Raw genomic sequence first — 21,715 nt, 5'->3', positions numbered from 1 at the left:
AAGAGCTGGGGGGGGAGGATTTAAAAGAAGGATCCATGTAAGAAGGATATGTTGCAAAGTGTGACAGGATTGCCTTGATTAATTACTGTGTGCAAATGAATGAAGCCTGGGAGCAGCAGGATTAGGAGGGAGAGAAGGGGACTGAGCCCCACACAGCTGTCTCAGACCTTCCTGGTTCCCCCTTTGCCTCTGGCAAGAACCCAGTATTCCCAAGGACCCATTGTTAACGTGGTTCCCATTTGCCAGCACTTCCCTTCTTGGGAATAAATCAGTTTCCTCCTGCTGCTGCTGTCCTGGGGTAAAACCAGACCCATCTGGGAGGCTTTTGTGTGACTCCTCGGGATTTTGTTCCTACCCTGGGACTGCAAAGATGGCATGAATCCAGTGCAAGCAAGGGGAAATTAAAAATATTAAAAGGCCCGGTGTGGGAAAAACGGGTGAGGACCCCGGGATGGTCAATTCTTCAGCCCTGTGATCATTTAATTCCTACAGCAGGACTCGCGGCATGGCAGTGGGCAGAATCCTTGGAAGTTGCTCAGGGTTTGAGTGTTTCCAGCTCTCCTGGGTCCTCTGTGGGTTGAGCTGCTGCCCATGTCCTGCAGGGAGGCAAAGTGAGGAATTTCCTATCCTTTTGTGAGGAGAAGGACTGGACAGACTCCGCTCGGCCTGCGGCTGTGCGCAGCCAAGGCTGCTGCAGGACTTTGTTTTCCCTCCCATTTCCACCCCATCCCGGGACGGATGGATCCATGTGGGACACAAGGCGAGTGCTCCGGATCCGCACTGCTCCAAAGGCTGCGGGAAGGGGCCGTGCCGGCACCCACGCGAGCCCCCGGGCCCGGTGTGGGCCAGGACCCGCCGCTCTGGGGGCGAGGGGCCGGGCGGGGGAGCCGCGGCCCCGGGCTCCCTCTGCGCCGGGGGTTCCTTCGGCCGCGGGCCTCTGCCACTCTCCGGGGCCACTTCCCGGCGCCGCGGGGCTCGCTGCCCGTTCACCACCCGGGGCCGCCACGGAGACCGGGTTCCGAGCCCTGCCTCTCCTGCTGCCCGGTTCCCTGGGGCCCGGTTCCCTGGGGCCCGTTCTCGCGTTGCCCCCGTTCCCCGCTGCCCACTCCCGGTTTTCTCCCGCTCGCCACCGCCCCTTTCCCCGGAAGTTCTGTGGCTTTTCCAACATGGCGGACCCGGAAGCGGCGCCAGGCGGCGGCGGCCGGGCGGGAGCCTGAGCCCCGGAGCCCTCGGGACCCCCCGGCGCCCCCCGCGAGCCCCGGACACAGGTAAGGGCCGCCCGCTCGCTCCCCCTCCGGGGCCCGCGGGTTCCTTTTCCCCCCAGCCCGGTCCCTCTGTGGGCGGGGGCCGCAGGCCCGCTCGAGACGGGCTGGGGGCTTCGGTGGGGACGCGGCCCCCGGCCGGGCCTGTCCCGGGAGCGGTCGGTCGGTGCCGCGGGGAGTCCGGGGGCTGCGGGGTGCGGGTCGGGCCCGGAGCAGCCTGTGGAGGCGGCAGCGCCGGCCCCGCTCCCCCCGCGCTTTGGCCGCCCGTGTTCCCCACGCGTGTCCGTCCCGTGAGTGGAGCGGGGCTGCGGGTGCTCGACGGAGACCGCTCGGGGCTGTGCCGGCACCGGCAGCGCGTGTCTGCATCGGAGAGAGCCGGAGATGCTGCGGAGCCTCTGTGACCCCGATCCCAGCAAAGCCCAGACCCCTCCAACCCTGTCCGAGCCGGGTCCGGAGAGGGAATTGCCCCGGCACAGCCGGGGTGGCCACAGCCAGCGAACCTTCGTGTTTCTGGTTCTCTCTTCAGCTGCTTTTCCACGTAGCGCTGTAAAAACTGCACAGCAATCACAGAATCGTGGAATGGTTTGGGTTGGAAGGACCTCAAAGCTCATTCAGTTCCACCCCCTGCCATGGGCACGGACACTTTCCACTATCCCAGGTTGCTCCAAGCCCCGTCTAACCTGGCCTTGGGCACTTCCAGGGATGGGGCAGCCACAGCTTCTCTGGGCACCCTGTGCCAGAGCCTCACCACCACTCTCACAGGGAAGGATTTCCTAATATCTAATCCAAACTTCCTCTTTGTCAGTGTGGAGCCATGAATCCATCATGCACCGAGCTCCTGCTGTGGTGCAGCCTGTACTGGCCCAAGTCAGAGCCTCTGCAGTAGGGAACCAGTGCTGTCAGACTGTTAACTGGGCTGGTACCAGAGGCTTCACCTTATTAAATACTAGTGCCAGGTCTAAAACTCGTCAGACTAACCCTAAATTCCAGTGTGAGAACTGTGGCTCCCCTTTAGCAGGCTGGATTTACAGTGAAAATGAGATGGGCTGGGTAGGGCAGGTCGTGCAGGTTCAGCACTGGCATCCCAAAGCTGGGATCCAAACCCCCAGAGGGTTTTCTGGTCCTTGTACTGGCCCTGGGGTGAGTCCGGAGGGCAGGAGGGTGTCGGCTGTGCCTCCTGAGGCTGTTCCTGCTGCACATCACGGAGTGTTGAGCTCGTCCTGAGCCATGCAGGAACGGCTGAACCAAGAGCAGCTGGTGGTGGGAGCGTTTAAGTGAAAAATGATGTGCTGATACTGTTGCTGTGGGGTTGGGAGTGCTGCGTGTCCCGTTCAGCACTGCCAGGATTTGCAGAGCTCCATAAGCTGCCAGCTGGAGCCTTTGGAAGCCGGAGCTCTGTTATCTCTTCCACTGGCTCTTTACTTGATGGGGGTCTGTTTGTTGGATGTTTACACCCTCATTTTCCTAAAATAAGCCTGTACCTGTCTCATTCAAATGTTGCCGGGAGGTCTCTGCACAGGAGAAAACCGCGCTGTGACTTGCCACCGTGAGATTCTGGATCCTTCAGGAAAGCCTTCCAGGCCTAATTGGGAGGTTTATACTCTCCTGAGACATTTTTCTGTTTAAAACTTAAAACTCCGAAGTCTTTTTTGGTTACACAATCGAGGTCTGCACAAGTGTGGGTGTGATCAAGGCGAACACACGCCTCTCATGGAGCAGGTGCACACTGAGCCTGCCTTAAGGCTGCCCTGATCCGTAGGGAAGTTGGCTTTGATGTCCTGGAGTGGTTTTTCCACCACGAGTGGCTGCGTGTGAAACAGAACATCGGGACCTGCTCAGGTCCAAAGGGTTTCTCTCAAGTGTCTCCTGGGAGAGAAGCTGGGGGAAAAAGGGTGAAGAATTTGGGACCTGAATTTTCCTGGCTCCTGACCTCGCTTAGCCAAGTTCTTTGTGGAAGGGGAGCAGCCCCAGTGCTCCCAGTGCCTTGCTTAGGCTCTGCCCCATACTGGGAAGCGTCCAAACCCCTGTTTTTGGAAACATTCCATGCACCCAGTGTCTGAGCCACTGCCTCAGCCCTAGCTCTGCCTTGCAGGGATGCATTTGTAGTTTGGGAATGTTGGTGCTGGATGTGTGAGGGTGATCTCGGCAGGGCTGTGTGTCCTTTGGGAATGTCAGTGCCATGTGTGTGAGGGTGGGTGATTCCTGCAGGACTGTGTGTCCTTTGGGAATGTCAGTGCTGGATGTGTGAGGGCAATCCTGGGTGGATTTACACAGGAACGTGTCGAGTTCGTTATCAGAGCGTGGGTGATTTTGGGGGAAGCATTTTTGCCCTGTCCAGAAATAGTCCTGTGTGTTCTCCCAGGTGGAAAAGCAGGGACAGGTGGAATCTACCTGGAGGGGACAGTTAATATTTTCTTGTAAAGGGGACTTTTCCCTCCGAAAAGCTGTATTTGATTGGTTTTATCCTGTATGGTCTGAGTATCAGACGAGGAGCAGCGAGCACTGCTCTTCCTTTTCTCCCTTGAAACTCTGCTGTCCTTGGAGGGCAGGTTTGTTCTTTTGTCTGCACCACCACAGCTCTTGCAAGAACCTCTGGAATGATCCAGATTTGTCTTCCCTTTCCTTGCAGACTAATTCTCACAGCTAATCGGTCTCATGGATTGTTCCACGCTGCAGCTCTGTGTTGGCTTGTGGTGCACAGGTGGTGCCAGGGTTTGCCCTGGTGCCTGGCAGTGCCGTGCCCAGCTCCAGAGCTGCAATGCCTGTGTCCCAGGAGCCTTTTCCATGCTCAAAGCATTCAGGAGATCAGGGTGGCTCAAAGTGCTGACTTAGGATTCCCTGAAGCGATTCTGTTTTCATCACCCATAATATGTGTTTTCTGCTCTAGTGTTCTCCTTTGTGCTGGTGACGGGACCGAGTCCTATTCCCATCTGCTTGTTTGGTCTAAACTTCCCAAAAATACGTCAAGGAGAAGCATGAAAGAGGAACTTGAAGGTGCCTGAGTGCTTGAGATGTATAACTGGCTGTTCAGAGTTCCGTAGTGTTGAGTTCCCATTTCTTTGGGGCCGTTGCATCCTGACTGCATCCCGCAGTCATTGTATCCCACAGAATTCCCTCCAGCTCTGGTGGGTGCCCCAGCTGGGGGCTCATGAGTGGATGGAGCAGGGTGGGGACACTTTGGGGCTCCCCTTCTTCTCAGTGGGGGTGAGGAGGGTGAGCGGAACTGATCCCTGAGCAGGAGGAGGAGCAGGATCACATTCCCAAGGTGTTTTTGTTGTTCCCAGTGCGTGGTGATTCACGATCGGCAGGTTTAGCTCCGGCTGCTCCTGGCATGTCTGTGGGTTCCTGGCTGTCTTCCTTTAATGGAGGCAGTTTAAAAACACACCAACAAAGGCTGGAACACAACAGGAGGAAGTGCCGGTTGCCTTTACTGGGTTGTTTTCACCTCTCCTGATCGTAGTTATCAGTGATCCAAGCCCTCACCCCCGGCTCTGTCCATCCTGGTTACTGCACAGCCGTTCTTTGTGTGTTCCCAATTGGAATTTTCCTGTTGGAGCACTGGTCTGAGAAATGCCTGAAAAGCTCAAGCTGTTAAAAGCTGAAATTTGTGCTCCGTAACCTCCAGACATGATGAATTCCAGAGGAATTCCAGGCTGGAGCTGCCCTTTAGTGCCTGTGCTGACAGCAAACCTTTAAGCAAAGTGTTTGGAATATTGAAACTGTCCCTGGAGCTCAGTGATAGGATGAAATCACTCAGGGGCTTCGTCATCCTGTGCAGGGAGCTGCTTTCACTTTCAAACCTGGGCTGCCTGGCCAGGAAGGAACACGTCTGGTCCAGTGGGATTTTTAGTGCCCTCCCTCTGGATCTGGGGGATCGCTGCTCTTCCATAGTGCTGCTGCAAGAAAACGTGGTTGAAGCTGGGAACGGTCTCTGTGTGCTGTTGCTGCTGCTGTGGGCTGGGCTTTCCTCTCTCAGCCCTCTCCCAACACGACCGAGTGCTGGGACCGGGAGCCTCATCTCTGGGGATTTGCCATAACAGCGGAAGCTGCTGCGTGGCCGGAGTATGTTTGGTAAGAGAAGTGGTGGAAAAACACTTAAAAAGTTTGCTGTAGTGGTTCCCTGGCGTGTGGGCCTTTGTGTTATCAGTGTTTACTGTCACAGCAGCAGGATGGGATGTGGAAGTGGAAGCACTTCGGAACTTGCTGATTTTTATGGTTTTCTATGATGTGGCTGCCTGGAGGAATGGCAGGACAGGCACACTGAGGGCTGCTCCCACTTCTCTGTTCTGGTGCTGGGTGTTATGCTGCTGTCCTCAGGCTCATGCAAGTCTCTGGATTTAGTGAGTTTTTGTTTCGTTTTTTCTTGGAACTTGGGTGTGTAAGCTGGACAGCAGCCCCTGGCACTGGAATGTGAGCTCAGAGTAAGAGCTGGGCCAGCCTCCACGTTCATCACCTGGAGCCCATTTTGCAGCACAAAGCTTTGGCAGGTGCAGGTTGGATTTTGGGGTGTCCAGCAAGTGCTGGTGCTGTTCTCCTGGGATAAGGAGTTCCCTCAGCATCCTCCAGAACTGAGACATGGCTGGAATGGTGCCAGCTGTAGATTGAGCTCTTGGTGCCTCTTTTTCCCCCCTGTTCTCAATGCTTGGATGTATTTTGCAGTTGCACTACAACTCCCCACAAACCAAGGCCCAGAGCATTCCAGCTTTCTTGCAGAGCAGTTTTCCTTTGTTTTGCCAGTGGGCTGTGATCTGTTGTGCAGGAGTTTTCTTAGGGAGCTGGTGCTGCTTTAGAGGCAGGCTCTGCTCTGTAGGGTCCACCAGTGAGATCTGGTGGTGTGAGACACGAGCTAATGCAGAGCAGGCATGGAGGGATTCTGATATTGATTTTACCCTTCCTAAGTTCCTTTGGATGTGTAAGTAAAGCTGTATATTTGCTACAGCTCTTACGGGAATCACTGCTGTTGATTTCCTCTCAAAAGCTGTTGCAAATAGGGGAAAGAAAAAAAAGTAAAGCAGCAAAACCCCTGAAGTCTGGTGTAAGGAAGAGTCACAGGGTTTTACAGACACCAGAGCAGTCAGTGGCATTGACCCTGAGATCAGCAAACCTCAGCCCTGCTTGGGTGCAGCTGAGCAGGAGTTGAAGGGAATCTTCAAAATAGGAAAGGGAGACCTTCTCCCCACAAACCCCTCCCCCCCCAAACAATCACTCTGGGAGCTCTACACAGCATTCCATAGGTGGGATGTGAATGTTGAACTCTTCACCCAGAAGTTCCTCAGAACACGAGAGCTTCTCCTGTGATTCCACCACGGGATCGGTGTCCAGGCTCAGGGGTCCTGGCTGGTCCCTGTGGGCCCTGCAGCCCCCACATGAGCCCTGCCCAGAGGGCTCTGCTGGCACAGCTGCGGCACCACAGGAAGGCAGAAAGAGTCACTAATTTCACTTTCCATTGCAAATGCCACAGTCATTTTGTCCACCGCAAGGTCACTTATTTTTAAAGGGCCTCAGAGTCAGAAATGGCTTTTCAAAAATATTCCTTGTAGCACACAGTGTCTCCTGAATGATCACAGGTGGCTCTTTTAAATTACAGCTTTGGTCTGTGCTCTGTAGGTGTTGTGTGTGGCTTGATTGCTCCATCCAAAGGTTTTGGCCACTTTGATTTACTCAGCTTCTGGGGAGGGTCAGGGAGGGCAGAAAGGGGCAAAGAAAGATTCAGTGGAAGTAAAGACATCATGGATGCTTTTCTCTGCTCCTCTGGTTGTATAGGTTGCTTTCACCATCTCTTTTTTATTTTAATCCATTAAATCCTGTTGGAAATTGGTTTCCTTTGGGATTATGGAGAATTTAGAAGAAAATTAATCAGTTTGGAGGTTTTGACTGAGAAGCTGCACTGGAGGCAGCGTGTTACTGTGGGGTTAATCCTGCCAGGACAATGTTTCTGTGTTGGATCCGCTTTTGCTGGCAAAAGGGAAAGTGCCAGAATCTGATAAATTCAGGAATTTCTAGCATTAATACTGTTAATTTCACATGAGTAACAGGGTCTGGTTTGACTGGTGTGGGAAAGATATTGGTGCACAGAAACATCTGCCTTGGAACTGGGGAGACCTCAGTGTGCCATGGGATGGGAGACGAGGGTTCACTGCTGGCTCAGCGGTGTCCCACCTCCAGAGCATATTTTCGGGAAAAGAGGCAATTTGGGGGAATTGATTACCATGAGTTTGCACACGAGTGCAGAGTCTTCTCACACATTAGATAAGAAAATTCCTTAGGCCGGGCCCAGCTGTGTGTGCAGCGACCCAGGTGATCTTAGGGACCTGCGGGGCTCCTGCGGTGTGAAAGGCAGGAGAGGTGTGTTCCAGTTCCAGCCTGGGTGAATTCCAGGTGTGGTGGTAATGGAGAGCTCTGTTTCCCATAAAACCCTCTCTTTTCTGAAGAGGCAGCAGCATTTCACAGACTGGTGGCTGTTTGCTCATCTCTCAGCTATGTTTAAGCTTACAAGTGGTTTTTTTTTTTTTCCCCACCTCCCCTTTCACAAAACCTAAACGTGCCTTTCTTTCCCAGCCCCAGGACATGGTGCAGGGTGAAGAGCACAGATAAAGACGCTCCCACCACTCACTCCACAGCCTGTCCCACCATCCCGAGGACTCCATGCGGCAGGACACGGGCTGATGCCCTCAGCTCACCCCGCCATGGATGGGGGGAACAGCTTCCCACAGCACCAGCAGCCGGGCGATGCCGTCTGCAGCATCCCCGGCCTCCACTCCCAGCTCGCCGTGCCGGACGTGGAGGTGAGGCCCTGCAGATTCTGGGGAGGAGAAGGCTGTGCCCAGGAGGGGTCTGGGCAGAGCAGTCCGGCCTGGTAGATCCTGGGAGTTCTGGTCCGTGTTTACAGCAGCGATTTCCAGACTTCCAGGCAGCTGTGCAGGGGTGTGCGGGATCGATCGGAGGGGTTGAGGTTGAAGTGGGGAGAGAAAAGCAGAGCTGTGATTAAAACAAGGCCTCTCTGAAAGCTGCCGGGTGGCAGCTCCTTGGGGAAGGACTGAAGAGTGGGCCCAGGGTTGCAGACCTTGTTCCTACCCCAGCACATCTCTCCCAGACGTGTGAATCTGTGCCCGGGTCCAGCTGTCCCTGTTTCCAGAGCAGCAGAGATAAATAAGTTGTATTTGTCCTGATATAGCTGCTAAAACCAGACCAGGTCCCTGATGCATTTGTCCAACAGGGCAAAAAGCAAACCCTGTCCCAAAATAGCTGACGTGTTCCTGGAGTTTTCTCCTTCCGTTTCAAATTCTGGAATGTGTCACATGCAGGGACACAGAGGTTCAAGCGAGGCCCAAGTGCCTGTGGCTTCAAGTACAAGGTTTCATTGCTTTGGGCACACAAAGAGCAGATTAAAGGCTGCTGTGGAGCTGAGTAAGGAGATACTGTGTTCTCTCCCTGGTTTTATTGGTATGAGCTGAGCTAAGAGCTTCCCGTTAATTGGAGACTGTTCAAGGAAGTGTGAAGACAAAAGGCACAGAAGGACATTTTTCGGTGTGACCTCTGCCAGCCGATTTCAGGTTATTTGGTTGATGCTGGCATCCCACAGAGACTGAATTATAGAATCATGGAATCACTGAGGTTGGAAAAGACCTTCAAGGTCATCAAGTCCAACCTGTGACTGATCCCCACCTTGTCACCAGATCAGAGCGTTGAGTGCCACATCCAGTCCTTCCTTGGACACCTCCAGGGATGGGGACTCCACCACCTCCCTGGGCAGCCTCTTCCAGTGCCTGATCACCCTTTCCATGAAGAAATTCTTCCTGCTGTCCAACCCAAACATCTTTTGGCACAGCTTGATGCCATTTCCTCTTGTCCTTTCAGAGTGTCCAGTGAAAGGGCTGGGGAAGGGGACTGACCCTGGTGACCATCTGGGGACAGTGGTAGGGGAGTGGCTTCTAAAGCTGAAACTGGAGTTCTACTGGGGAGATGAGGAGCCACCTCTGCCTCTGGGAAGCACTGAGGGAGGGAAGCCATGGGCCTGCCCTCGGACCTGCAGCCCCAGGTAATGGTTCCAGGCCTCTGCTGCCCTAACTGTTGTGCCTTCTCCTTGCAGAATTCCATGCTGGCCGCCGACTCATGGAGTAGCTGCTACCCAGTCTCTTTCCCAACCTCGTCTTTCCCAAGTGAAAACCAGTGAGTGCTGTTCTCCTTTGTCTAATCCCCTCTGCTCATGCACACCCCGTGATTCAACTGTTTCTTTACTGCTTTCCATGTTTACTTTATTTCACGATCTGATGGGGAAATAATTGCATCACTCACTGATCTTGTGGCGTTTCAGACACTGCTGCAGCTTGGAAACAGCAGCAAACAGCTTTTTGTTTTGAAAAAGGAGAGAAAACCTTTGTTTTCTGGTAAACCTGGAGGCTGCAGTAAGGGAGGAACAGCCTTGGTTTAGCCTGGATTTGTAACACTAATGGAATTTTTAACAGATCCTGCTGAGCAAACACAATGGGCAGTCTCTAGCTTTGCACAGATGTGGAGGAAGGTGTTACCTGTACCAGGTGTCAGGTTTCTGGTGAAGTTAAAATCCTTTGCCATGTCACTGGAAGCAACTGACTCTAACAGCCATGTCATGTCTACACTGAAAAATGTTGTTTTCCATTTTCCCTATTTACAGTGAACCTCCATCCTGGATCACAAGGTGGGATATGACAAATGTTTGGACAACATAAAGTGGCCTTGTGCCATCACTGTGACTTAGCTAGGGACTCTGGTGGGGCTGGAGGTTTGGAGGCTGATCCATGGCTGCCTCGGTCTCTGTGAATCCAGGGAGTGGCACGGATACACAGGATGTGTTCTTTATCTAGGTCAGAGGTGGGAGGAAGGAGAATTGAAAGAAGCAGAACTTGACATCCTGAGCTAGCAACTGTGTCCCAGGTGCCTGGAATTAAACTGGGGATTTAGTGTAACCTCCCTCCTAAAAGGATTTTGGCATCTTCGTGGTGGGATCCCTCCCTGTGAGGGTGTGAGTTCCAGGAGCAGTGAGGAACAGCCCCTCTGTCAGGTGGATGAGGGGACTTGTGTCCCTGTGTTGGTTCTGCTGCCCCGGTGGCCCCGGTCCCCTCTGGCCACAGCGGGAGCTGCCCAGCAGCACGGGGTGAATGGACAGGGCAGTTCCCCGTGAGGGGGTACCAGAAGCTGCCCCACAGGTGCTGAGGGAGCTGGGCTGTGCCAGCTCCTCCCCACAGGAGACTTCTCAGATCCATTCAGGCCCTTTGCTCTCGGCCAGCCTGGCTGATTGGAAGGGGCTGTGCTTTTTGAGCAGGATTCCTGTAAATTACACGTTGTGAATCCTCCGGAGAGCTATAACAGAATTTCTGTTTTGCTGCATTGAACCACAAGATTAGATTGTGTTTATCTATTGAGTTGGGTTTTTGTTTTTTTTTTCCTTGACCATTTGTTCTGGTTCTGCCCCTCACTCTCTTCCTGTTTGGTGCTGCTCATATCAGCGCTGCCGGGAACGTTACAGCCTGATCCTGCAAGGACATGCCTGTGTCTGACACAAACCTGGACTTGCTGCCTTTGCTGGAGTTACTTCTGGAAATGAGGCTCATTGTAGTAATGATTTGATAGGGAATGATTTAGCCAAGGCTGCACCTTTAGCTTCCTGTTCTTCACACCCCGGGAGCTGTAAAAATCACCTTTCAGGTGAAATTTTCCGTATCTGCATTTCGCATTAAAGAAGTCTGTGCTTTTTGTATTTGAAAACAGCACTGACTCTGTTTTAGGTGGATTCAGAGTGAGGGGGTTACAGGTAGGAATCCTGAAAGGAGTGGAAACACTGAAAAGTGGGATTTTAAAGGCAGTTGTAATTGTAGCCCATGCTGTAACACAGAAAAATGCCGCTAGCATTAGAGGTGGTGCACACTTCTCTTCACAGTCATTACAGAGAAATCTCATTTGCAAGTGGCTGTGTTTGGACAGGGCTTATTCTCATAGCAACATCTTTATCCTGAAGCAGGTTTTTCCTGTTTCCTTTCAGGAGTTCACTTTCATGCTAGGGAATTTCTTTAGAAGACCCCAAACGTGGCCTCTTTGGTTCAGATTTTCTTAACCTGACAAATGTCAACAGTGTATTAAACCTCTCTGAAAGAACCAGGGAGGTTCAGGGCTCTGAAGAGCAGTAGCTCAGTTCTTTTTTGAGGAAATTATCCCTGCAGAGCTCAGCTTCCCTTGCTGCTGGAGGCTCAGCACATTCCTGGCCGGGGGGTCTGGGACAGCCCCTTTGTGCTGTGGGACGAGGTGTCACACAGCTACAGCAAAGCTTTGTCCCCAGTTTCCAAAACACACGACCCCTTTTCTTGCTGTTTTCATGCCCCATTCCACCTCTGCATGGAGCATTGCTTGCTGGAATAGTAAAGCAAGCTCTGAAAAACATGGATTGGTGTCTGATGGGGAAGGAAAGCGCTGGGCTGGTGCTGAGGCAGCCCATGGCCTCTCAGCTCTCCACTGGCCTGAGATGTGAAGTTTGTGTGTCTGAGTGGAGGACAGAGGATGGAACCTGGCCAAAACACACATGGGAGGTCTCAGAGAAGTGGTACTGTGGGCCCAGAAGGGCTTTGGATGCATTGGGTCACAGATGAGCAGCTGGAATGCAGCGGAATTGGGATGGAGCATTCCTCTCTGGGCAGCTGGTGTGATTAAACCAGCATAAATTTCCTTCCTGGTTTTTGGTTGTCCAGTGAACCCCCTCGACCTCTGAGGGAAGCTGATGACCCACAGTAGCTTCCATGGAGCAGTTTGCCAGGAGCTAAGCCCTGGAGAGGCTGAGCAGGTGAGGACAGGGCAGTTTGCTGTGGGCTGTGTTCACACCTTGGCTGTGACAGGGTCACTGACCTGATTCTTACAGTTAAAGTGTTTTTGTCTCAGTTTAATTCAAGCGAGCTTGTCAATGGCTCTGTGCCAGCCCTGCAAATGAGGGGGAACAGCTTTGAGTTCTGACTCAAGAGAAGGTAAAGCCCAGCTCCAAAGGTACTGATATGATTTGGGGGCTATCCAAGGAGGATCTCGGAGCAGTGCCCAGAACTGCTGTGGGCTCTCCCTGCAAACTTTAGGAACCAAGTGCATCTCACACGGACAGATTGAAAGACCCAAGATTAAAGGAAACAAAATACCAACCAGAGCTGGTCATTCCACAGCAGGCCAGGGAGGTTGGGGCTCTCTTGGTCTCCTTCCCGTTACCTTGACTGACCCTTGTCCAGGCCACAAAGTGCCAGGGAAACAGGAGGGGGTGTTCACTTTTCCAGTAAAAATAGTTTTCCTATTCCTTGGTTTGTTCATTGGCACTGGCCAAGCTCTGTCCTCGTGTGAGAGACAGCAAGACCACAGTGGCCTCGACTTGAAAGCCTTTTAAACCAGCCTTTTCCTGTGTGGAAATACATTCATTCCCAGAATTTATGCCCAGATTTTAATTTCCTTGGATGGATTAGGAGGAGCCGACAGTCAGGGCTGGACTGTGGGAGCTGGGATGTGCAGGTGTGTTCACACAGGGTCTCAGGTGTCTCTGCAGCAGGTAAAGCCATGGTAACACTGAAAAGAAGGAAGGAAGAAAAGGAGGAAGGAGCTATTCATTTTTGAGGATATTATCTTTAGTGATGGGAAATGAGCAGGAAAAATGTATTTATCAGAAGAGATAACTGTGTTTGCACATAAATCCGCAGGTAAATGTTCACCGAGTGTGTTAACGAGCTGCTGGTGCCACACATGGCACCTTAATTGCTTAATAATCCTTTGGCAGCTCGGCATTCCCAGCTCCTGGGCAGGAGTTCTGTTCAAACTCTGTTTCTCCCTCCCCTAGCGCCCCGTTCAAGGTTTTGGCCGTGGGTTCTGTGACTCTGGCATCGGGGAGAACGTACAGCTCCCCACAGGAGGAAACCATCCAGCCGGGGTGGACATCCCGTGGCTCCAGCGCCCAGGGTGTCGGTGGCGATTGCCCAAGCAGGAGCACGGCCTCTTACGGGAAGGATTACAAAGCACATTCCTCGCTCCTGCAGGAGAGGGAAAGGGCTTGTGCCTGTAATAGCAAACCAGGAGGTGGCGTGGAGCAGAGGCCAGCGGCTGCTCCTGGGCAGGAGGAAGGAAATTGGCTGCTCTTGTGCAGTTTTTGCCCCTGGCTGCCTGGAGGAAGCAGATGCTGGGCGCAGGGAGCAGGAGGAAGCTGGCATGGCCCTGCCCAGGAGAAGCAGGCAGCATCTTTGCTTGTTCCCTTCCTAGCTGGGCAGAAATCTTGCCTTTGAACTCACACCAGTCACATCCCTAGTTCCTCTCTTGTGTGGCACTTCTGTCTGTGTTTCCCTGTCGCCAGTCCTTCTGTTCTGACCTGCCTTTGGGGTCTGTGAGCCGTGAACCCCCTGTCCGGGTAGCTAACAGGGATGTTTCCCTGTCAGAGCTGGTTTGTGGGGCTGTGTTGGGGATTTTGTGGCCCAAACTGGCATTCAGGTATGATGTTTCCCTGCACCTCATGTCCTTATGTGGTGTGACTGGCAGGTCCACCACACCCATCACGCTGGGGCGTCCCGGGGCTTAATTCTGCTTTGTCATCAGGGCTGAAATACTGGGTACTGCAGACCATTGTTATCCATTAAATCCTTCCTGGTTTATGCAAATTTCCAGGAGTTATAATCTTAATTCAGCTTTCTTACACTGCTGAGTGGGATGGAATTGGGAGAGGTATTATTTTGCCATCTCTCTTCTGGATAATATTCAATAATATCCCTCTCCTGTCCTCTGTGACATCCCAGAGTTGCAGCTTCACAGCTGCTAGAGGCTGAAGTGACCTGAGAAATGCTGGGGACTGACAGGGAGTAACTGCTTCTCCCATTTCCTTACAGGCAATATTTTAACCCCCCTCAGGATTTTTATATGGATTCCATCAGCAGACCACATTTCTTGGATACAAACTATGCAACTGTGGACCCCACTGACTTCTTACCAAAAAATGGGGATTTTCCTCAGGTAAGTGCAGAGTTCCTGATGTCTTTGGGGGAAAAGGGTGCTTTGGAGTGCTGGGAGTTATTTTTCAGTGTTCCCTTACTGAGGGGAAAATGAAGAGATGGGCAATAAATTTGTCCAGCCCCAGACAGGAATTGTGTGCAATTGGGATCCATCCTCTGACACCAGGAATTTGAAAGGTGTCTGCGGTTTGGTAGGAGCTTCTCTGTGGTAAAACTGCTTCTGTCTTTTAAAGGGAGGTTTGGCATAAGCACTGGTGGCACTGGGGGTCTTGAACATGCTTCAGACACTTCAGTTATTTCCCTCCCAAAATGTTCTTGTGCTGCACGTGCTTCCTCACTGGTTAAAAGTGGTGGATTCCTGAATAGTGAATATTTAGGGATTACATCAACTCAGTGCCCAGCATTCCGAGAGTGGAGCCAGGTCAGTTTTTGCAGAACTGGAGTGTGGGAGGAATGAACAGTGACCCCGAGTCACTCTGAGGACCCAGAGCTGCCTCACCTCGGGGATCTCTCTGGGTGGGAAGGAGCTCTTTCCATGGAGGTTTGGGAATGTTGCACTGGTTTTGGCAATATCTTATGGTAAGATTAGTCAGTAAAAACTGCAAGTAGTTGATATGACAGAGCTGACTTTGGAATACAGAAGGGACTGGCTATATCCTTTCTAGGAATTAATACAGACATTGGTGTCTGCCTGGGTATGTGTTAATTCCCCCCTCGTTGTGTTTTTAGTTTCTTGGCGTGGCTAAAGAGAGGTTTTGACACTCCTCAGGGCTCTGATTTCTGCAGGTTTGGATGAGCAGGTGCTGGGGATTTGTGCTTTTTGAGGTGGCCACTGGTGTGGTCCCCCCATCCAGCTCCACATGCCTCACATCAGGGACCCACCTGGGCAGCCACTGGGCAGCTTCTGGTCAGGGTTTTCTGGCTGGATTAATAATTGAATCACAGGAGCATTGATCTCTGCCTCTTGCAGAATTAATTGTGGGAGGAATGAGGCAGAAAGGTGATCTCATCAACTTGTGAGACCATTTACCAGGCTGCAATGGGCAGGGGAGAGGGGTCCCCACCATAGGTCTCACCTCCAGGTCTGGTGGAGTTTGGCTGATGGGTTTAACGGGAAAAGGGCTTAATTATTTCTCTAACTTATGTATTTTCTAGTATCTCAGTGGTCAGTCAGCTTCATTCCCTGCTGCATCACAGAAATTGATCTCAGCCAGCTTGGAGGAGCAGATTTCTGGAGATTCTTTGTGAAAGGACATGCTTTGTGTTGGCTGGGTGAGAAAATAGCAGGAGGCTCTGAGACAAACCAGGTGTGAATGACCTCAAATGATTCCCAGAGCAATAAATAATTCTTGTGCTGCTCTCATCCTTTGGGAGAGGAAGCCGTGGATGGGAGTGAGGAGATTTTAGGCAAATGGGGTTTTGTTTGGACTCTTCTTTCTGTAGTGAGGCTGCATCTATTGCGAGGTGCCTGCAGGTGTTCTGTCCCCACAGCAAAGTGTCCTCTGAACCTAACGCAGCCAGACCAGTTCCTTCACTGGGGTATTGCACCACCAGGTAGTGCCATGTGCATTCCCACCAGGAGCAGAGCAGCTTTAGGGTGCTCTCCTGTCCTATTCTATGGTTTGTCTGTGAGCCTGTGCTCTGGTCCCTGGAGATCCCACAGGTCACAGGGCACTGATGTGTCACCCTATGTGTGCTGAGAATCACTGAATGAGGCTTTGTTAGAGCTCTGTTTGCCAAGCTGAAGTTCTCTGCTGGAGCTGGTACCTCCGAGGGCTGGGGTGTGTCTGGAGCTCTCTGGGACTGAGGGAGTGCTCTGTTATTTCACCTCTTGGGGTGGAATAGCACTGGTGGGGCTGTCTCTGGAAGAGGAATTTCAGGTGCCAGTCATCCTCTAACAGCTCATTCTGCAGTGTGGAGCCACATCAGCCTTACTGAATGCTCAGATTTGGACTTCCAAGCCCACTGCATGGTCTTTCCTGGTGCACTGTGGGATGAGGATGCACTGAGCACTGATATGGAAGTAATGGATAAACCCAGGGCTCTCTGAGCCACCGGGCATTGCTCATCCAGAGAAAAGCTGCAGATCTGCTCACAGGCGCCAGAGTTGGAGCCTGGCTCTGGTGGAGCAGCAGACCCTGAACTGGAGACAGTGGCATCAGTCTGGAGCCATCCAGGAGCATCCTGAAGCTTTTCCAGCCCTTTCTTCAGCAATGTTTTCCACTTTACTGATTTCTCATTGTCCCAGATGCCAAATGGTTAAATATTAACATTTCGTTGGGGAAGCTGAGACATGCCATCCAGGAGGGGTGGGAGCAGCTGGGTGGTTCCATCTTTCCAGGTGGCTGTACAGGAAAGTACCTGTCTTTTCCAAACTTTCCTGCTGCCATGGTAGGAGTGGCAAGGGCTGCTCTGACCGTGCCAGACGGAGCAGTGGAGCCCAAGGGAGAACATGAGGAGTCTGCTGCAGGTGCTGGTAAGAGATTCCTGATCCAATCTGGGGTCCTTGGGCAGGTAAAATGGATCAGGTGCTTGTGTGAGGACTTGTGCTGCCTCCACACATGGATACAGGTTGTTCTCTTGGTTTTGCTCTGGTAGCAGAACCCAGAATTTTGAGGAATAATGGAGAAGGATTTAAAAGGTCTAAAGAGCAAATGACTGACTGAGGCATTCGTGTAGCAAACCCTTTTTGTTGGTGGCAGTGATTGTCCATGTGCCGTAGGGTTTGGAGAGTGGGAGTTCTGGTGCTTTTTCCTCTGGCCCTGACATTTCCTCCCCTCATCCTTCCATGTTTTCTTTTGGGGATCCTCAGCTGGACCTGCAGGGTGCTGACCTGGGGACACTGAGAGTGGGAATTGCCACATTTTCTAATGGCTCTGGGAGTTTCTCTGTAGTTGAACCATTCACCTCGCTGAGCAGGGAAGGTGCTTTGCTTCACGGCCTGAACAGCCTGATGTGAACTTGAATTTGTTTCCTCCACAATATTTTTGGGTTCTGGCTTGCTTCTGGGTGATTCATCCTTGCCGATCTGTTGGCATTTTTTATATAAACAAGCGGCTTGAGCGGAGGTTCAGAAAATAGTTCTGGGAGGCCACGTTGGGTCTGACAGCGTTTCTGGTCTTGGGAACTGTTGTCTTCAGCCACAGTCTCATCCCAACCACATGGTGCCATCTCCTTATGGAAAAGTCTACAGGCTGCCCACGTGTCCTTAGAAATCACAGTCCTGAGAGAAGCAGGGCTTGGTTTCTGTTGCTTCCCTCCCTTCCTGCTGGTTATTCCTGCAGTCCCAGGTGCTGCTGAGTTGGGATCTGGCACTCGTGGGCAGTAGTTCTGCAAAGGCACTGTGGCCATGGCGGTGCTGTCTTGTGACACTGAGGGTGAGAGCTGTTAATTGCCACAATAAAGCACTGAATTCAGTGGGGTTTAACTTGTCCTCTCGCCTGTGTTGTCCCTGTGAGCTGTATCTGTCCTCAGAGCCTTACAGAGTCAGAGAATCCTGCTCTAGGAGAGCGTTCCTGCCATGTAATACCTGCTGCTCTTGGCTACCACAGATTTTTCTTTAACTTTACTGCCCTGGTCAGTTTAGAATCAGTTGAAATACAGACTCTGCCTAATTCCTCTGAGTTCTCTGTTATCTCTGATGGCCTTTGCTGGCAGTTTGTGTTCCCTTTGCCTAATTTTGTGTGACTTGTGGCTCCAGAACAGGACTTTGCTGAACACACAGAAACCTCCTCTGCTGACTTCATGTGCCCTGAGGTCCACTGAGAAATAAACCCATGATGGGGAGCAACTCCAGGGAAAGGGGAGCAGCTGCAGGGGAAGGTGGAGCTGGGGACATGGTGGGTGTGCAGGGGACTCTGCTGATCCTCCTTCTCCCCTCAGTGAAGCAGCTCTGGGTGTAAACGCTTTGGGAGGAACTCTGGTGCCCTTCTTAAAACGTGGGTTGTGCTTGGGCTGGAGGGAGGAGGTGAGGCCAGATGGATTTATCCTGTGGGCCAGGAGGAATTGGCTGCTCCCGGGCAGAAGTCACCTTCAGTAACACTTTAAGATGCAGTTACAACCTTGTTTGATCTGCTGTGCTGGATGGGGGCTCCTGACCACACATGTTAATCATAAACCAGCCCTCTCCTCACCACCAGCCCCTTGCAGTCTCCTGTTAATTTTCCTTGTTAAAGCAGGAGGAGAAATTAACCTGCTCTTAAATAAAGTATTAATTTTTAGAAGTGCTTCAGTGCACAGAGCTCTGGTGATTTAGGAGAAATCAATGCAACAGTTATTAAATTATATGGAACACTTGGTTGTGGCTGAAACGAAGAGTTTCCTGGAATAAGAAACATCCTGGAACTTGTGTTACTGTCCTGGAGTTATATCTACAGGGAACACAGACATTAAAATCCATTTGCGGGCAGTTACCTGGCTCTGAGGCCTTGGGAGAACAAGTGGCTTTGCGTGCTCGTGTCTTTGTTTCTGCACTGCAGGTTTGGGGTTTGGGCTGATGTAATAACACTTTATAACCCCTCTGGGTGAGATACCTGACACTTCCTGCACGCCTAGGGTAAGGAAAGTGAAGGCTGTGGTTACAACAACTCACTGTGCGCGGACCAAAGGCTCAGGGTGCTCCAATTTAGGCACCCCGAGCTGGTTCTAGGAGGAGGGGAGGTATAATTCAGCTATTGAGGTATAATTTGTTGTCAGCAGATTGCAGGAGCCCCCTGGGATGCCTGTGGCCCTGGGGAAGGGGTAAAAGAGCCCGGAGGGCTCAGATATCCCCCTCATTCCAGTCTTGACAGTTTTCATCTGTGTTGCTGCCTCCAAGCAGCGCTGTCCACTCTGGGCAGGAGGGGATGGAGATCTGCCTTCTGAGGTTCTTGGCAGGCGCCATTCCCTGCCTCCTCCCTTCCCAAAGCCAACAAAAGCGGGAAAAGCCGGTCTGAAACGCTCAGTGCTCTTAAAAGTGCTGGTAATAGAATCCAATAGCAGACCATGGGGACATGGTTTAAAATAGATGCTGTAATTCAAAGCAGAGTTGGTCTGAGTCAGGGGTGCAGAAGGTTCCCCAGCACAGCTGGGAGGGGATAAGTCAGATGTGAGTGCTGGAACCATCCTGCTTTCCTTGTCCCTCTCTGTCAGCACACGTGTTCTTGGATGAACTGTGGGGAGCAGGATTGCCTCTCCCCTCGGACAGGCTGGGAACATTCCAGGTGGTGGTTCCACAGCGGTTTATCTTCCCCGTGGTGATTACACTGCTGTGGTCTTGCAAAATCAATGCAGCAGCCCTGGGTGTCTGTGCCATGTTCCCGCTTCCTTCGGCAGCACGGGTCTCTTGTGTCTGCATTTTGCCCCACTGACAGGAAAGGAAGAGGAAATGATCCACCTGCTCTTCCAAAGGTTGCACGAATTGCGAGACCTCGATTGGCTCTGGCAGGACGTAGTGGTTCAGTCAAGGTCACGCAGCAAGTTGCTAATTAAGACATTTCAGAAATTAATTTGGCCTCTTCACTCCACACATGTCATTAAAGCACCTGCCCCACGGGCCAGCACAGCCTGCCCTTAAATACAGCGAATTCAGAGAAAAGCAGCCTTGAGAACCCTCAGCCTTTCTCCACCCTGAGCCTGCTGCCCACAGAAACCAAATTCTGTTGTTGCTGTAGTCCCTGCAGGATGTTCTGCTGGCTCTCAGGGAAGTGCTGCTTGCAGCCTCCACTGTGAGGTGAGATGGGTCCTGGGAACAGGGAGAACCCAGCAGATGCTCCAGCTCCTCCTGGGAGCTCCGTCTGTGACCACAGACCCTGCCACAGCTGCAGTTGTGCAGGAAAAAGGTGTTTTTCTTTCCCATTTGCTTATTGAATAAACCTCCTGGACTAGATGTGTTGAGGGTGGAATGTGGATCCTCGCTGTTGATGTCTCAGTCCCTGTGGAGCCGCGGTGCTGAGAGGGTTCTGCCCTTGGAAATGAGCCCTGCTGCAGATTTTTGCCCTGTGGGTGGTTTTCCAGCCTCAATACCTGGCGTGTTTTCCTTGGAGGGGCCCATCCTCCCTCCTTATCCAATGGCATAAAGCAGAATTCCCTCTCTCAACTCTCCCTGGAGGGCTTTGTGCCTTCTCCTCTCTGGCGGGCCTGCTGGGGCTTTGTGCCTTCTTTCACTCCAGAGCTCTCTTTTTTTGAGAAGTGCCTCGTAAACATGGGATTTTCCAGCTGTTCCCGGCACAAGGCCCCGAGAGGAGTTGCCTCAGCAGTAACAGCCACAGCAGCCGGCACCAAATGCTGGCTCAAACGTGGGACAGCCACGAGCTGCGCTCCCTTGAAGCTGCGCCGTGGGTGCCTGGAAGGACTGGGAGCAGGGATGGAGAGACTCGGAGAAGTCAGGGCTCCTCTCCCTCCCCGTTGCCAGCACGTGCACTGCTGGGTCCATGCGCTGCTGGGTTTGCTGGGCAAACTGGAACTGACCCCGCGGGCAGAGCCCAGCTCTGGGGCTGCCACCAGCCCTGCCAGGGAAGAGCAAACAGGAGCCTCTTGCACCCAAAGCAAACACAACAGTTCGCAGGGATTTTCCAGAGGGTGGGGGGTTCTCTGGATGATTCCTTTCACCTCCAGCGGCATTGGAGGAGACCTTCCTTAAGCTTACGTCCCTTTTTAGATGTTCCCTTTTGTGCCTTTCTCTCTCCCCCGCCAGAAATTTGGCTTATTTCTGTTACCGAAACTGTTAAAAGTTAAAAGGGACAGCCTTGGAAAGAGAAGGCAAGGAACGGTCCGTGGGAAATAACAGTGATCCAGGGAGGAAAGGGAAGAGAATGGGCCACTCCTTTGGATTTCTAAAGGCACGGTTTGGGGTGGGGCAGACACCAAAGACAAAGAGAGCACATGGCTTTTGGGGGGACACCAGCGTGGGAATACTCCTCATGAGCTTTGTCACTTCGACCACGTCATCCGAGCCCTGAAATCGGGGGGGGGGGGGGGGGGGGGGGAGGAGGAGGGCAGGACCCCCAGCCCAGAGCAGGGGCTGCCAGGGGGACAAAGTCTGGCATTGGGTGGCCAGGGAGGGGAGCTTGGAGCCCTCTGGCTCTGCGGAGCCGCGCTGTTTACTGTGCTCTGTGGTTGGATTACACCACGTACAGTAATTCTCCTCGCACTGCCAGTAATTTCACTGATTTACCAAGCAGGCATCATTTCCTGAAAGTCAGCCCTGGACTTAGAGGAAGTAAGAGCCCTCTCGTCGTGACTAAACAGTCTATGCAAATCTCCGGGTGCAGGACGGCTCTGCTGGGCCCTGAGTCTCCATTTTCACTCCTCTGGCTGCTGCATGTTGGCTTTTAAAGCCCCCCGATGAGCCCCGGCCGTGAATGGACCTTTCTCCACTTTCCACTGAGCACCCTCCCCCTGCTGCTGCCTCCTGCGCCGACAGCCCCCCGAATGCTGCTCTAAAATGTCCCAAATGCAGTTCTGGCTAAAGTTCCCGTCTCTCTA

The 21,715-nt window shown here is 52.5% G+C and overlaps 1 protein-coding gene across 1 annotated transcript in view; it reads left to right on the top strand.

Moving 5' to 3' along the window:
• The first annotated feature begins 1,168 nt into the window (after positions 1-1,168).
• Positions 1,169-21,715, top strand: part of SBNO2 (strawberry notch homolog 2) — a 47,393-nt gene continuing 26,846 nt past the window's right edge. The window contains exons 1-4 of the mRNA XM_082298072.1: positions 1,169-1,268; positions 7,821-8,047; positions 9,352-9,431; positions 14,129-14,252. Coding sequence (XP_082154198.1) covers positions 7,928-8,047; positions 9,352-9,431; positions 14,129-14,252 — 324 coding nt within the window. The 5' untranslated portion in view covers positions 1,169-1,268; positions 7,821-7,927. The remainder of the gene's footprint in view (positions 1,269-7,820; positions 8,048-9,351; positions 9,432-14,128; positions 14,253-21,715) is intronic.

This window comes from Coloeus monedula (assembly GCF_965178545.1).
Source record: "Coloeus monedula genome assembly, chromosome: 27".
In the NCBI taxonomy this organism is placed as follows: Eukaryota; Metazoa; Chordata; class Aves; order Passeriformes; family Corvidae; genus Coloeus; species Coloeus monedula.
Note: the sequence above shows the minus strand (reverse complement) of the source record. Positions and strands in the feature narration are given on the sequence as shown.